Source organism: Genypterus blacodes, unplaced genomic scaffold, assembly GCF_046128005.1.
Source record: "Genypterus blacodes isolate CSIRO-AG114 ecotype Tasmania unplaced genomic scaffold, CSIRO-AGI_Gbla_v1 ptg000073l_1, whole genome shotgun sequence".
NCBI lineage: Eukaryota > Metazoa > Chordata > Actinopteri > Ophidiiformes > Ophidiidae > Genypterus > Genypterus blacodes.
The window spans coordinates 707,749-723,726 of NW_027466883.1; the positions used below are offsets into that span (position 1 = coordinate 707,749).

The window sequence follows — 15,978 nt, forward strand, 5'->3', positions numbered from 1 at the left end:
TGAAATCTTTTCCACCAATGTCTATCGTTTTACTAAGAAAGAACAAAAAAAATCAAAGCACTTCAATTTTTAAGAACAACTTTACAAATGCAGACAAACAATTCAGTTCTAAACGTTTGAGTCAATAGAAAAACATTGCACAATACTTTGAGCCGAAGCAACGACAGGAAGCTCGTCTACTTTCCTTACCCGAGAAACTAGACGTGATTATAATCACCCGCAGACGGAATATTTACAGTGAAACAACGTGGCTGTACAGTCACCTGGGAGTCTCGACATTGTTACATCATGACGAGTCCTCTTCTGGCCCCCAGCAGATTCTCTTTCTTCTGCTTCCGGTCTTCAGTATGTTTGGTTCTCCTGTTCTCCCTAAAAGTACACGTTAGTTAAGAGAGAGTGACCTCTAAATAATAGCAGGAGACGAATCCACCGCCGTCAGCCAATGGCATTTTTTAAAACAAACCTTGTCTGGACTTGGTGCTGCTTGTAGTTCTTCTGATGTGAATTTGAAACCACAGACTGGTTGACTGCAGTGTTTTCTTTCGGCTCCCCAAAAGCCTTCAGTTTACCTGGAAAAAATAAAAGGATTTATTTGTATTTTCCATCTAGTTATACCAGATTATCATAAACGTGGGAAGTTTAGTGGTCTCCTACCTTTATGAGGCTTGTAGCCGAGGGGACGGGACAGACTCGCCTTCAGGTCAAAGTTCGGCTTCTTTTGTGTTCCCGGTGTGATCGTGTCATTCGGGTTGCCAGAGAAAACGAACGCCCCTTTGAATTCAGAGAAGATAAAGTTGTCCATTTCCGCCGAGACGTTTGGACTGTGTTCTTAGACTCTACAGTACAGTGATGTTACCTGGGGTCTTAGTGGCAGAGAGTGTTGAAATCTTGACATCATTGGGTTTTCCTGCATTACTGGTCTGTGTCTTTGGTGTGCTGGAGGCGGCACAGGCTGACATGCGTATCGGCGTCTTCACCGAGATCTTATTTTTCTCATTATCACGAGTGGCTTGTGAGAACCTGCACATAACCGGTCGGTTATTCAAAACTTTGTCAGCGTCTTTGACCATTTAACCACCAGACCAACTCGGAAAAAATCCAATGACTCACCGAACGTTGATCCTGCGAGTGGAAAGGACGGACGGTCTGAAGGCAGCGTCTTCCTTCACCGCTGATTTATTGAAGACGGCAGTGTGTCTGCGTTTGTCCTCAACTGAGACGGTCGAGGCCGGGCTGAACATGGAAGTACCTGGATTTTCCTTTTGTAGAAGACAGACAGACACAAATCATCAATCTAACTGCATTCTGCCATTGCTCATTCAACAGCTGTGTCTGATACTCACCACTTGAACTTTGCCACTTGTTTGCTTTAATTTTGTCTTGTCTGAGAGCATCTTAAAAATAAAATGAAAAGTAAAGTTCACATTTCTTTCAAATAAGCAAACAAAGAATGTTTTAGATTGAACAAGTTTCATTATGTCGTGCACCTTCACTTCTTTCACTGCGGTTCTGTGCGACTCTATCTGCTTGGTCTTCCGCTGGAAATATGTGTCAATGGACTCCATCTTGTTAAAATGTGCCTCGTGAAGCTTTTTGAAGTCTGTAAGAGACATACATACAAAAAAACCCATTTAAATTTACATGAAATAGGGCCTATGAATGTTGGCTTTTGAAGGAGGAAGAGCAGGAAAGAAACTCTTACTCGGGGTCACGGGGTTCAGGGAAGGCTTGGACTTCTTATGGAGCCGAGGGATTCGTCCTCCTTTGGCCACTTTGGGTGCATCTGGTAGATCCATTGAGAAATGCATTAAGTGAAGGTGAGATCTCAGCAACACACTCAGCTCCAGATGTAACGACTTATTTGAAAGCAGACTTTACCGACCTGTGTTACAAGGCACAGGCGCTTCATCTTTTTCGTCAGGTTGCTGCTCACTGCCGGTGGATGGGGTCTCCTGAAGAAGGTCAGCTTCAGTTTGATCAGTGTCTCTGGTTGAAGACACCCTTCTCCTCTTGGTATCTGCAGTACCACACACTGCCCCCACCTCAGCCACTTCAGTTTCAGCCTAAATATAAGTAAATCAGATGAGGGTAGATCCAACAATACACAACATTTTAGTGAAGTGACAGCTGCAGGAAAATGCTCAGTCAAATGTTAAATAAACTAAATATCAAACAATTTGGAACATGTATTAAGACATTTTATGTTAAAAACAAAGGTTTAATATGCAAGCAAATATTAGTCAATAATATTGGTTTGCAGATATATTGGTCAGCTTCAACTCTGCTGCAGAACTGGATTATAGTGAGCTGTGTGTATGTGTGTGTGATGCGGTACCTTGGCCACTGTTTCAGTATCAGAGATCTTCCTCTTGGTTCTGGTCCCTTTCCCTCGGCGTGTGTTCACAAACATCACCCTGCTGGTACGTAGAGAAAGGGCTTCTACTTCTCCTCCATCTGTGTCTACTGTGGCCTTTTTCTCTTCTTCGACATTAATAGCTTCTTTCTCAGGGACCTGGAGATACCACGATTAGGGATATTGGCACACATTAGACAACATATTCATGATTTCGGACTCAATTCATGACATCATCATATAATTGACCAGGAGTAAGTTACCTTCCCGTCCTCCTGCTTTTGTTTCTCATAAAGCTGCTTGATCGCTTTCAGAAGTTTATCAGCCTATTGAGAAAAATACAAAATTAGCAACCTTTGCACGTTCTTGTTATTAAATTATCAATTCGTGTCTACATCCAGAGGTTTTCATAAACATAGATGTTAAGTTTCAACGTTAAGTAGCACGTATAATATTAACTGCACATGCCTAAACACGCTGCTGTTCCGATTAGCCCTAAACGCCACTTAAGTGCATTTGCTGTTTCATTACCTTCATGTTCGCTTTAAGCCCGAGCTCTTTCGCAAGGCCTCGCAATTCTGCATATTTCATAGAGTCCAAATCCATGTCGACGCGGTATTTTATTCCGTTAAGAGAGAATCACGAAGGCGACTAAACACACACTGGTTCCATTCACTTCGTCCGCCCCTGCTGCTTCGTTGCCGCCGGACGGTTAAACGCTCAGATTCAAAACAGAGCTAAAGGAGCCATTTGATTGGCTCCTGCATTTGGGCGGTTGTACCACGAGCCAATCAGCGACAATCACCAACGTCCTACAAAAATGTCAACATAGAAATTGAGTTCGCGGACTGTATTTATTTTTGTTTTCGTATAGGTGTATGTGTTGACGTTGAAGAAAGACTTAACACACAGAAAAAATATCATTATCTTTGTTTTTGTATTGAAATATATGGTTTATTTATTCCGTAATTTCTAAAGCGTAAATGGTCCAGTTTATTTTTCTTTTTGGAAAAACTAATTTTAGTCAAAGCATGTTGAAACAAAGTAAAAGATTATATATGTGTAATTCTCAGTTCGTGGAAGACGGAGCCTCTAAAAAAATTAATATAACAATTCCAAATATTCACCAATATTCATGTCTCCGCATGGTGGCGGTATCGCGCATCCAGGAGGGAGAAACTACCTGCGTTCTGATCTATCCTTCCTGTTTTCAAACTGACAAGCGGGACACGAAAACGGTGTATAAACTTCAACAAAATGGAATTCGATGATAGCGTCCTAACGCAATGTTCCAGCAACGCAGATTCAACCATGGAGGCGGAACGCAAACAGCTGATGACTTTTAACTGCGAGAAGTGCCACACAATCCTGGGAGACTCTCTTAGCGTCTGTGGGGAGCTAAAGTGGATGGACCCCCTTATCATGTGTTTAAGTGAGTCGACGTCATGCATTTTTCGAGTAATTACGTTTACTAACACATACAATTCAAATTTGCAAACGGGACGATAGTGACACATCCGGGTTAACTCAATTATGACATCCATTCCTGCTATATAGACCACTAATGATGCTTGAAGCGCCCCCTAGTGGTGCATGGAAGTCAATTTAAATCAGGAATGCAATCAATCTTGACCTTGACTGGCAGTGGCGACAGTGTATGGACATATTACAGGAGAACTTTGATATGATTTACGTATGATGATCATTTATTAAAGATGATTGTTTACCAGCTGTGCCTTGACGCTGCTGCTCATCTCTTGTCAGAAGTAACCGAGGACGTGGTTGTCGGTGATGCCAATGTGTCAGGACATGATGGTGAAATGTCTGATTGGTGAGTGAATAAACATTGACTTCGAGTTTTAGACAACCCTCACATATTCCTTACACATCCCCAACCCTGTTACACTATTATCACTGAGCCCTTGAGCATGGAGCTTGTCAAATATCACACTACTAATCTTTTTGTTTGTGTTTCTGGTTTACTTCCAGCATATATAGTTCTCTGAAATGTCGCGGCTGCTGCAGTGTTGTGGGTAAACTTATTCACGCAGCGCCTCCACATCTGGCACAGCTGCGATCAATCTTTCTCCTCTCCAAAGAGAACATCAGCTGGTAGGTTTATCAGCTGAGCAAGACAAAACACCAATACCTCTCCTGTGCAGGTGTGCAATGATGTCATATCTTCCAGCTCTCCCCTTGTCTTTCTCTATAGTTACATTCTCAACAGCAGCTCGATGGTGAAAGCATCCACACTCGCGTTTGACCTGAAGCCTCTCAAAGAATCTCTTGATGAGGTGAGACTCACAATCCAGAATTGCGTCGCTCTGTGTTTACACAATGTGAAGGTTCTTTAAGGAATTGTGTCCAGTATTTTGTTTTATTCTCTGATATTCTGCGTTATAACCCCTAGTTCATGATGGTCAGTGACGTCTAACTATCTTGAATGTCCTGTATAATGTCCTGCCATATTTGAACAGGATTCACCGAAAAACCAAGATCAGCATAAGGAATGTAATATTAACAGAATCAAGACATATTGAAGTAGGATTATCATATAAAAATCTGACCTTTTACATACAAAGCAATCAAGTTTAGACTCCTAATTCTGTTCTTAGCCATTAGTTTCGTAAGATAAGACATTTTCAAGTATTCCAGTTAAGAAAGCAAAGCTGAACTAGATCGTAATTGCATGATTAATATTTTATCAGCAAGAGATTCTCTGAGTCATTTCTCTTCACTGGAAGGGAAGAGAGGACATAGAATGTTATCCAGATGTTATGAGACTGATACCGTAAAATGAGTGTCTTCCGTCTTCCTGTCCGTCATGTCCAAGCACAAATCTGTTCTTGTCATCGGGCTGCAGCTGCGACCGCAGTGTGACGATCAGCTGGACCAGCTGCTGCGTGTAGAGGGCATGCTTGCCGACAGGAGCTTCTCCAGTCAATCCACCCAGCAATGAGCCCCTGCACACTCACCTGATGCCCAGATGAAGTGTGTGTGTGTGTGTGTGTGTGAGATATGCACCCTCTCGTTCTTGTGTTCATGCTTGTTTCTTCTTCAGTGGTTTCTGTACTTCATTAGTCTTATTGCTCCTTCAGTGTTTTGATTGGATTTGAAAGATGTTTTGTGAGATTGAGGAGTGCTGGTTGATTGATAAGTTCTGGGTTCTGTATTAATGTAATATATCTGTAAAATTCCTTATGTGCTTTTGTACCTAATTGGCTTTTTTTTTTTTTTTTAAGTGATTGTAACTTACAATTTCAAGAAATACACAAGAGTTGTAAAGATGGACAAACTGATCTGAAAGTGATTTTTTTCCTCCCTTGCTGGCTACTAGGATTGTAGTTTTGAAGTAGTTCTGTAACCAAGTTAGACACACACACACACACCCCGACACCCTAATGATTTTCAGATTTTCCCAGATTTTCACCTCTTCTCAAATGTGAGAAAGATGATCTGGAACCTGTTTGGGCTCAGGCGATGACATCATATCAGCTGTGGATTTATATATTTATATTTTTTACATAACTGGGATCAAACTGACATTTCCAGCAGGGGGCAGGACTGTGGCGACCCGGAAGGGAGAGTGTGTCGCTCCACTTCTCCAAATCCACTGAATCCATTTTCCAACCTCTGCAGAAGTTGGGATATTAAATTTAATCCAAGGATGATGACAACACAGATCGAGTCATTCAGGAAATAAAATACAAGTAAGCGTCTTCACCCAGTTGGCACCATGCTGCTTTTTATTGCTCAATTTCTGATACAGATTCTTTTCTCCAGTTAATACAAAACCAGACAAGAGGCTCCCACGTAATAAGCATGCCACTTTCCTCCCTCTGGAGTGCATAGTTTCCACACAGTCCACCTCGGTGGAAAAGTTGGAACAACAAAGTGATGTTATTAATCTTTTTACCCAAATACAAGTTTGTTTTTTCATGGGGGAACAAAGGTCGATCTGTGTTGCTGCTACCGCCGCCGTCACATTTCACACAGCAGCGAGCAGGAGCAGAAACCTTTAAGATATAGACTTTGTACTTAATAATAAAGGCTGCGCCAAACAAACGTGTGTCACTTTGTTATAGAACACCTCATACCAACATGTCAGTATCCTAGTTACACTCATTCACATTACAAAGTTGGATTATTGCATGCAATACAAATCATTCGTTATTCCGCTAAGTCATGCATATTTTTTAAACCCATATATTCATGTTGCTAAATGCCTACTTGCTCATAAATTGTGATAATAAATCCCCACAGTTAGCAGACTACAGGTTGGGTTGTTTTTTTTAAGAACACAGTATTCAAGACAGGGTAATAATGATGATGATGGTGATGATGATGATGGTAACACAGTCAGTACATAGAGAGAAAGTGCTTTTCTAAACAAGTGTCAAGTTTGTTCATTCGTCCTTTGAAGCCACGGTAACAGAACGTCGTCTTTCTGTGGTTAAGGGTCAGAGGTGAGCGTCGGGTATCGCCGAATGCTACGAGAATGGAGATAGAACTGTCAACAATAAAGCGTCTCTCCTGTACCGATTGGTTTTGGGATTTTAAGAGGTATTGAAACGAGTCTGTGAAAAATAGAAGTTCTTTTTGTTCACCGATGCAATGCTACACTCATATATAGATATATTTATATATATACCATGTCCTGCAGGAAAGATCCCAAACCTGTATTCTAAAGCCAAATATAATGACTCCTCCCTCCCCCCTCCCCCCCCCCCCCCCTCCCAAGAAAGTGACCACAGGCATAAAGGAGAGGCGGGTCCAACTAAAACCCTTTCAACACTTAAGAAACTCATGCATTAGTATAGGTTATTGCTTCTAAAACTCTAATCAAATACAATTTTTATGGATTAAAATAGAATGTTCAGGGTCCAAACCTATGAGGTATTATGTACAATACAAAGGTATGGTGAGATCAATGACCGATCTGATTATTGATATATCGGATATCACGTTTCACTACAGGTTGTTTAAATTGATCATCCTAATCTATAACAGCTAGTAGGTATCGTGCTGAAATCTAAAAAGCCTCTTAATACCTTCTATAATGGAATACTCTATCGTGTCGTACTTTAATTTGGCAGCTTAAGAAGGAGATCTGGCTCTAGGATTGATAAGATTGTGGGACTAAGTTGTGCCGAGATGTATAATATGGTTTATTTCCAAAGGTGTAAGTAGGCTGATCTATCGTTTTGACCTCTTAAGTTGGGCTGAAATGGCTGCGAGCGCCGGCTTTTAGTCTAGAAAAATCGATTCCACTATTCTTCATGAAGCAAGAATCACTACTGGTCATGCATGGCTACAATAATGTTGGCACCACAGTCCCGCTAAATAAGCTAATGCACATGAGTCTATACATATCTTAATGGAAGACATTGGTGATTTTGTTGCTTTCAAACAACTTGTCACTTGTTTATACAATATACAGTTTGGTCAACAACATGACAGTTAAGATCAATTATTGCACAAATCCCGGAAAATATGTTGTTGTTTTTTTTTTTGGTCTTAGAAATCATTCCCGAAAACTCAAGACCAAAAAAAGGCGGAGAGATTTAAACTAAAACAAAACCAGAGACCAGGTTTAGCTTCGTTTACGGCTCCATCTGGGGTGAAACCGGTTTGAATCGCTTACTGGAAAGACACCAGCGTTGGCGTCTCTCGGTCGAATCGGAGAGAAGTTCAGGTGGAGACGAGGCGCATGTGTTCAATCAATCTGGCGAATTGGACTAAATATGCTTTCAAATAAGAGCGATTCATGGGTTTAAAGCTGAGAGTGTGTAAAAGACAGACTAAATGAGAGCATTCTAAAAGGAGGAACCAAAACAGGCTATGATGTGGGGATAAAACAAACAAACTGAATGAGACCAGTTGAGGGAGGAAGATTAAAACTGTGCAAACACATGCAAACACACTCTCACTTGCTTTTACAACAGTGAGGCCAGGTGGAAAATCAAACAATACCAGGATGATCTTGTGACCTTCCTCCTGTGTGTGTGCATGTGTGTGTGTGTGGTGATCCCAGCTTGTGCGAGTCACCTTTTCCTCCAAATTGGATTTGGTGTGCTAGGAGTTTTTTTCCGTCACTCTCGGAATATGAAACTAAATTGGAATTCAGACATAAACCTGGTGTGGCTGAGCGACTCACGCTGATCTCACTCTCTTTCACTCCTGTTTCCACTTGTTATGGCAATGAGGTAGTGCTAAAACATAAAAACACCCTATGGGTCTGATTCAAGGCCCCCTGTCACAGGCCGAGACCTTTGCTACAGTATTTTGTGTCTTTGCTGTCCTCACGGAAAATGGGAGGAAAATCAAATCAAACGGCTCTGGTCTAATTACAGTGTGTGTGTGTGTGTGTGTGTGTGTGTGTGTGTATGGATTTGTAAACTAGTAAAGGAAAACTCAGTGATGACTTTAACATACGTCCAGATGATGCAGGCTTCCAATGCAAATAGAGCCAATGCAGCAACTAGGCAACTTCTCAATCAGGTTCACAGCCGTCGAGTGTGTGTGATGGAATTTAAACTGGCCCCGTAAAAATTTGGTGGATGCACTCAGGCTGCAGAGGGGCCAGGACGCAGGGGAGGCTGTGGAGAAAAGAAGGCCAGCGTCCCCTACAACGGATTTGGTGTCCCAAAGGTCCAGAAGAGGCAGAGGAGGAGGAGGAGGAGGTCATCTTGGATGTGACTCTTTCTTCTTTAGCTCCACAGATCTGGGTGGTGGTTGAGGTCATCTCCTCCTGCTGCTGGGTTCCTTCCAGTCTGGGCTTCAGCTGATTTCACAACTTGGGAAAGAAATCTAACTTTAAATTAAGGAGCTCAAAAGGTTTTGAACCTAGAATAACATACGACTCGATTCTGATTTGTGAATTCAAACCAGCAGCAGAGAAACACGGCTGTATTGATGATGTCATAAACCGCGTTTAGACCTCACTCATGCAAAGGAAAACAAACATTTACACAACAATGACACATACATTAAATACTTAATACATATTGGAACATTAATAATTAGGAAAATATCAATACGTCCGTTTTTTTTTTACCGTGAACAAAATGACGCGTAACCAGCGCGACTTGCACTATCTTTGTCCGAAACATCACCTGGCTGGCACCGGATGAGTGTATTTGATGTGATTTTATAATGAATACAAGGACTATTTAACTAATGTTTTGGCTCAAAGCTGTTCTCGTTATTATTGATTTGCTTTAAACGTCTAAACAGGCTGAGTGAACCCAGTGGCCTGTGCGTAGTTCACGATACGATACTGACTTTACTTGTCACTGTATTATCGTTTAGCCGACGAGAAGCTTTTAAGGAATGGATAAATAAGAACAGTTCAGTCTAAAAACATAGATAGAAACATTTCAGTTTAAAATACATCAAATCCAGGAGTGATATGAGACTAATGCACTGACCTTGGTGATGCAGAGATGTGTCCACCGAGCTGCAGCAGGTAAACAAAAGCCAGAGGGGTTCCTCCTATGCCGTGACACATTTAGAGCTACAATACCGGACTAATAACCGGGTTTATTCCCGTGAGGAGGTGCCGAACCGGGTGAGGTTACATGTAGAGAGCATGCGGAAAGCCCCGGGGCTATCCCTTCCGTGCTACCGCGGCAGAGGGGAGAGGAGACGGTCCCCTCCGTCCCTCCGCTCTACGCCATTTTCACTCTGCTACTACGAGAGACGATGGAAGCGGCCGCTGATTGGGCGAGAGAGCTTGTCAATCAAACGTTCCCTGCAATCAAGGGCCCACCCCGGATGTTACAAACTTTTACAAATGTGTTTCTATAAATATGGAATTTGAGCTGCCATTTAAGTTATCTACTTATTTATTTTATCCCGAAATATTTTGATTTTAGAAGATTATATATATATATATATATATATATGTCAGTTAGGATGCTAGTAAAAGTGCCCAGTCAGCATGACATCATGGTGAAATAACATATAGACTATTAGCAATAACGTGTTTTAAAGAAGGATACAGTAAACGTATTTATTCTGAAGTCCATTTAAATGGAGATGTGGTTTTCAGGAAGGAGAGAAAGCTTTTGACAATAACATTGATGTCAAATTAGCCACAATGCATTCAAGTATGGTGACAAATGAACAATGAAGTCACATGGGTTAGAATGGCACTTACTTTATTGAAATAAAATTCATCTAGATAATACCTTGACCCACGTCACATGACATGGGAGTCATAGATATATTGATAATCATATCTTAATTATTAAAATGGGCACGTTGTATTTCCTGCATTCCTTTGCTAGATGTTTTTACAAATCATTTTAGAATCTCCCCATCACTAAAATGACCAAAGCTCAAACATCTGCACCTCTGTTCATGAACTACTCACTAGCCTGTACAGAAATATACATGTTAATGCATTTAACCCTATTTTAGTACCTGGAACTAGGTGGAACACAATGTAAAACTGCAAGATAAATTGGGCAGTGCATAAAAATAAATCAACAAACATTGTTTCCTATTCACATTAATGCTGATAATATAAAGAGAAGCATAGAGTGATCCTTGGTTTAACCATTTGAAGACTATACTAACATGTCTACAACTTGGCTGCAGCAGGGCCCTAAGTGGCTCTTGGCTTTGGGGTGAAGGTCAAACTCACTTTTGATTGCAGTCCGACAAATAAAATGGGCAATTACACTGTTATTGGCAGCAGCCGGATAGACCCATATGAAAACCTGACACAGGAACATGGCCATAGGCTCCTGTGGGCTCTGAAGATGCAGGAGGGAACCAAAAAAACCATGGCACTTGAGTGACACAAGAGTCTGCTCAGCAGCTCCTGCTTTGCCTTAAGGGAGGGGGACAAAGTCACAGCTGGAGGTTGGTCAGACTTGCTGTGCCGCGAGCCAAATCAAATAAGCCAGAAGATCCTATAAGCCTTAAACCGGGTAACATTTCTTCCAAGTCTGATGTTGCATAATTATACGGACAGAAACGCGGCATGTGCTGAAGTTCACTTTAAATACCTTTTCCTTCTCTGCCCACTGAATACAGCAGAAGCGTTTCTGTACCGTGCCGTTACATTTGGACTGTTTAGAGTGGAACGAGTGTGAGCCGTAAAAATCTGCTAATAAATAACGTCCCGTTACAGGAAACAGAATACATAGTGACGTTGCATAAAATAACCCAAGGCACAGAACGTTTCCCTTTGTTTACAGAGCGGCGCATAAGGCAGAAACTCAAGATGTACAGAATGTATCTACCCAATGCGTGGTCAGAGGACATGTTGGGCCACAGCAGCCTGCTGATAAGATGAAGAGAGGTTTGTGTCCTGTATCAGCCGCCATGAGGCTCCACTCGGGGACACGGCGCAGCTTAGTGCAGGAACCGAATGCTCATTTTCTGCTCCACGTCCACCTTCTCCAAGACCTGAGGAGGATCACAAACACCAAGTGTTGAGTGGACAACGCCTACATGTCTCCATGTTGTACGTGCACAAGACAGCAAATGTGAACTTCAGGAGGGAACTTTCACTTGTCTGTGACTTAAAACAAACATTAAGATACCACAGACACAAAGATGACAGATAAGCAGGGCTAAATGCGTTTATCTAGTGATGTTTAGGGGACTGGAGCTTCACCGAGCTAAACTTCTGATCACAGACTCTCAATCTTAAGGCATTAAACATGTAGAAAACTAGGGAATCAGATTAACGACTAGATCAATATGTGTCTTCTGCACTGAAATGCACGATATCCAGCATTTACTGTATATCATCAGGTCAGTGTGTCACCAGGTAGTGTGTGTGTGTGTGTGTCAATGTTCAGGGTATGAAGTTTGACCAATGTCCTCTGTCCACAGAACTCGCCTTAATGAATTCATTGAACGAAATGGAGTTATCTCCATTGGTATCAGCCTCCTGGATGGTTCTGTCAGCAATGCTGCCCAGCTGCTCGTCTGAAATGTTTACGCCGACCATCATCCTCAAGACCTGTGAAGAATGAGAACAAAATGATTAAGGAAAGCAGTATTTGAGTATTGTGTCAACAGATTGAGACTGTGTCATGTGACCTCACAACAAAAAAAACAATGTTAACACTTTGTACATGTGTGCGTTACACACACCATAATCTGTAGCTGTTTCGGTTCAATAGTAACAAAACAGAGGCCGCACTTGGCTTTAACGTGACTATAAATAGTTTAAACACATATTTCCTGTACAACAAACCTACAAACATCACTTTGGCCCGTGCGTTGAAGCTTTGGCATCACGTTGAAGCTGGCAACATAGAAATGTTTTACGCAAAACAAGAGATCCGTCTGAGTCACTTAACCTTGGGCTTACAGCAATTGCAGGTCATGCATTGTCACCAAAACCGAGAAGGCTTCACGTTGGGACAACAAATAACACGGGGGAGCACAGAGGAAGCCAAAACACAGGAGACTAGACTGTCTGGGAAGATTCAACCAGTAGTTAAGGTGAGATATCACATCATTATCAGCAGAAGGGCAAAGTCTTTCTCATCAGCATGGAAATCTCTTCTGTGGAGCACTTTGGATCAGGTATTACGCAACAGCATTCGTCCTTTTGTTAGGGCATTGATCAAGTTACAAACATGTTTCTCCGTAATTTGGTGAGCATTTTAATAGAAGCCAATTTCCTTGTTGTTTGAACTTCAAACCTCACTGTGATTCAGCATCTTCTTCACACCACAAACCCCCCTCACCTGCAGCAGCTCATCACGGGAGATTTTGTCATCTCTGTCCAAGTCATACAGCCGGAAAGCAACTGGAAATATAAAGACAAGCCAGGGATGAGACACGGGGTGAGTTTGCCTTATGAAACACATGTGAGTGTTCACGGGTCTGGTCAGCGGCTAAAACCCAGACAGACACGCCTGTGTGGCCGAGCTGAGGACTCACAGAGTAACTTGTTTGTCCTGCTATTGAGCGGCTCGCTGACAGCGGCGTTCTTGTTCTTCTCGTTGTCCTCGATGGGTCTAAAGTGAGCCAAAGTCCTCATGAATCCCCTGAAGTTTACTTGGTCCTCTCTGGGAGACGGAGACAAACAACACATCCAGCACACATTTCAATTTAGGGCACATTTCTGGTTTAAGGCCCCAAAACAACCCGTCAGTGTGAGGTTGGTCTCGGCTCGGATTACCTTTTCCTTACTCATCGTCAACACAAGCTGTTTGAGCACCACAATGAAAACCCTAACTAGTTGTCATTTAACACCGCTTGGCAGAGTTTGTAAGTTTCAGTCTCTTGCTCTGATTGGAACCTTTTCTAACCTTAACACACACTCACACACAACTTACTCCTTTGCATGTCAAAGATATCAGAAACACCTGGTCAAACCCAAATCTAGATAGAATGTAAACTGTAAACAAACACACACGTGATGCTCAAAACAGTCAAAAAAAGGGTTGTTGGCAGAAAAACGGCGGCCAAAATCGCCTCAACTACATAACAGGATTCAGCTGTGTGGTCATTGTGAGTCAAACTTTAACACTCTTATGGATAAGAAGTAAAGAGTAAACATGGTGACGCCTCACCCCTCAGGAAAGAAAGCGTTGATGATTCTGTCTCCCAGAGGATTGATGGCCAACTCTGGGATTCTTTGGAAATCTTCTCGGCTATAGAAAGGAAGACATATATGGAAAATGAAATGATTAAAGTACACTGTAAGAATTTGTCAACAAAGATCAATGAATGAGTTTCTGGGTCTACTTAACTAACTTAACCAAGCTCTAGTTTGAAATGGTGATATTCATGAAAAAGCTTCCCATGTCCATCAATGTACAGTAAGTCGGCTGGCCAAGATGAAATGTGAGTGTTATGGCAACAGATAAATGATTAAAAAGTCACCTTGGACTAACAGGGAAACTATGTGACTGTGCGCTACGACTTAAGGCCGTTAATGTGAGTACAAAAGGAGCAAATACTTTGTTATGTGTAAACACGCAGTCTGTGAAGGGTGAAGAAAGTCAGTGTGTAGACGTCGAGTTTCAGCTCTCAGCCACATTCAATGATTACCCCCCTTTCTTCACCTATTGCTTGTTCTGCTCAGATTATGTGTAAAGTCAGATGTTAATCGCAAACTGCAGATACGGCACACTGATGTTTCCACTCAGAAAGTGACCTGCACAAACAATTAAACCACAATATCTGGGAAAGACTTCTCAAATGTGGTAACAAAACAGTTGTGACAATTACTGGATTGGGGATAATACAGATTATACTCAAAGAAATTACATTAATGGAGAAGAAATAAGGGTTGTATGTGCTATCTGAAGCTGTAAAGGACCCCAAAATTCACAACATGGCAGTTTGACCTCCAGCATATTACTTTATTAACCATTTCCTATATTGCTTCTAATCTTACCTAAGGGTTCCATTTTCCCCTTTATCCAGGCTGGTAAAGCGGCTGTAGAGGCGAGTGATCTGACTGTGGGAGACTGCTCGGAGAGCACACACACACACACACACACACACACACACACACATTATAATTCAATCAGACCACAGAGGAGCACTGATCTTCGGAGTAAACAGCCTTTCATCCAAATGCTGATGAATACCTTTGTAAGCAAAGTCCAAAACGGCAAGATAACATCAATAAAGACTCATTTTCAGAGTTTGGTTGTCTATACTGCAGATATGCAGCAACATAACTTCGTTGAGTGAGGATTTGTGGCTTGAAGATGCATCTTAAAGCGGTGCAAGCTTAATGTTACAAGATAATTACAGCTACGTGTAATGTTTACATGAAAGTACACTGAGCGAGCTAATGTCTTTAAAGTCTTGTGGTTGATTTGTCGTGTTATGAATAAGTCTGCGCTCAACTTACAGCCAGTCTCCTTTTTAATTTCTTCGATTTCCTCTTCGCGGAGAAGTGTGGACGCTCTGGAGCCCATTTTGAAACGGTAAAAGTAATCTAGTGTGGAAAAAGTAGCGGACCTGTCGAATGTCTTTCGTAACCTGACAGGCTGGGGAAAGAAGCTCGATGTTAGCAAACCGGCTAATGTAGCGACAAACACCGTAGTATTAGTAGCTGGAGGGCTAACACCGCCTCGACGAAGCTTTATCGAGCGTATCTGTCCGGTGTGTCTCGGTGTGTAGCTGCCTCGCTACCCGGCAGTCCGTTTGTTGTGAATAATGTCCTGCAGGTTCGTCTTGCTTCCATGCGAGAAGTCGGGTTTCGCTGCTATTTTCCGGTTAATGAAGTGGGTGGGACACTCAGTGAAACATGGGAGGTGCTCAGCGAAACCTAGCGCCCATGCAATTTGGTTTCGCCTCAGAACCCCGCCCGTGATTGGCTGAAACATCTGAAATAGGAGGTTGTGTATTTTGCCTGCCGAATTTTGCCTAATGACTGATTAGTTAAAGTAAAAAAATCTGGATTTGAGGCATTATGAAGAACAAACACCAAATCATAGTTAAACATACATATAATAACTTAACAGAAAAGGACAATATTAAAGACCCCGTTCCCGCGTGTGAAAATGTGAGAAAATGAACTAAATGTGAGGGGTTATTATGGCATAAACATAAGCTACTTCACATACCACTTCAAATAATTCTTCAATTGGTTAACTGATAGTTAACAGTGGTGCAGGATTTATTAGCTG

General features: G+C 41.9%; 3 protein-coding genes and 1 long non-coding RNA gene across 5 annotated transcripts; 1 reads left to right on the plus strand and 3 right to left on the minus strand.

Annotated features, from left to right (window-relative positions):
* Window positions 1-6: 6 nt before the first annotated feature.
* Window positions 7-3,051, minus strand: nusap1 (nucleolar and spindle associated protein 1). The gene is made up of 12 exons (XM_076157742.1): window positions 2,885-3,051; window positions 2,617-2,679; window positions 2,336-2,512; window positions 1,883-2,063; window positions 1,703-1,783; window positions 1,488-1,600; window positions 1,344-1,394; window positions 1,111-1,259; window positions 857-1,020; window positions 655-771; window positions 464-569; window positions 7-369 (listed from the first exon to the last, which is right to left on the minus strand). The coding sequence occupies exons 1-12, from the start codon at window positions 2,957-2,959 to the stop codon at window positions 282-284; spliced, it is 1,365 nt and encodes a 454-aa protein (XP_076013857.1). The 5' UTR covers window positions 2,960-3,051; the 3' UTR covers window positions 7-281.
* Window positions 3,052-3,527: 476 nt separating this feature from the next.
* Window positions 3,528-6,079, plus strand: oip5 (opa interacting protein 5). 2 transcript variants are annotated; one of them, XM_076157572.1, is made up of 5 exons: window positions 3,528-3,785; window positions 4,118-4,184; window positions 4,343-4,465; window positions 4,542-4,647; window positions 5,217-6,079. In XM_076157572.1, the coding sequence occupies exons 1-5, from the start codon at window positions 3,611-3,613 to the stop codon at window positions 5,310-5,312; spliced, it is 567 nt and encodes a 188-aa protein (XP_076013687.1). In that variant the 5' UTR covers window positions 3,528-3,610; the 3' UTR covers window positions 5,313-6,079. The 2 variants fall into 2 exon arrangements, with proteins under 2 accessions (XP_076013687.1, XP_076013688.1); XM_076157573.1 differs by having other exon boundaries at window positions 4,566-4,647.
* Window positions 6,080-6,655: 576 nt separating this feature from the next.
* Window positions 6,656-10,055, minus strand: LOC143006217 (uncharacterized). The gene is made up of 2 exons (XR_012964230.1): window positions 9,784-10,055; window positions 6,656-9,149 (listed from the first exon to the last, which is right to left on the minus strand). It is a non-coding gene; the product is annotated as an uncharacterized LOC143006217 (long non-coding RNA).
* Window positions 10,056-10,498: 443 nt separating this feature from the next.
* Window positions 10,499-15,601, minus strand: chp1 (calcineurin-like EF-hand protein 1). The gene is made up of 7 exons (XM_076157604.1): window positions 15,198-15,601; window positions 14,733-14,805; window positions 13,903-13,983; window positions 13,268-13,395; window positions 13,072-13,133; window positions 12,213-12,335; window positions 10,499-11,773 (listed from the first exon to the last, which is right to left on the minus strand). Exons 1-7 carry the CDS (start codon window positions 15,262-15,264, stop codon window positions 11,720-11,722), a joined length of 588 nt encoding a protein of 195 aa, XP_076013719.1. The 5' UTR covers window positions 15,265-15,601; the 3' UTR covers window positions 10,499-11,719.
* Between the last annotated feature and the right edge of the window lie 377 nt (window positions 15,602-15,978).

What these genes read in the sequence shown, in the direction of transcription:
- nusap1 (XM_076157742.1), bottom strand. Translation starts at nt 2,959, where the DNA reads ATGGATTTGGACTCTATGAAATATGCAGAATTGCGAGGCCTTGCGAAA. An exon ending in CCGCAGTGAAAGAAGTGAAG is followed by an intron (nt 1,395 to 1,487) that starts GTGCACGACATA and finishes TTTATTTTTAAG; the next exon opens with ATGCTCTCAGACAAGACAAA. An exon ending in CAAGTGGCAAAGTTCAAGTG is followed by an intron (nt 1,260 to 1,343) that starts GTGAGTATCAGA and finishes CTTCTACAAAAG; the next exon opens with GAAAATCCAGGTACTTCCAT.
- chp1 (XM_076157604.1), bottom strand. Translation starts at nt 15,264, where the DNA reads ATGGGCTCCAGAGCGTCCACACTTCTCCGCGAAGAGGAAATCGAAGAA. An exon ending in GGGGAAAATGGAACCCTTAG is followed by an intron (nt 13,984 to 14,732) that starts GTAAGATTAGAA and finishes TCCTTTCTATAG; the next exon opens with CCGAGAAGATTTCCAAAGAA. An exon ending in CCCGTGATGAGCTGCTGCAG is followed by an intron (nt 12,336 to 13,071) that starts GTGAGGGGGGTT and finishes CATTCTTCACAG; the next exon opens with GTCTTGAGGATGATGGTCGG.
- oip5 (XM_076157572.1), top strand. Translation starts at nt 3,611, where the DNA reads ATGGAATTCGATGATAGCGTCCTAACGCAATGTTCCAGCAACGCAGAT. An exon ending in TCCAAAGAGAACATCAGCTG is followed by an intron (nt 4,466 to 4,541) that starts GTAGGTTTATCA and finishes CATATCTTCCAG; the next exon opens with CTCTCCCCTTGTCTTTCTCT. An exon ending in TCAAAGAATCTCTTGATGAG is followed by an intron (nt 4,648 to 5,216) that starts GTGAGACTCACA and finishes ATCGGGCTGCAG; the next exon opens with CTGCGACCGCAGTGTGACGA.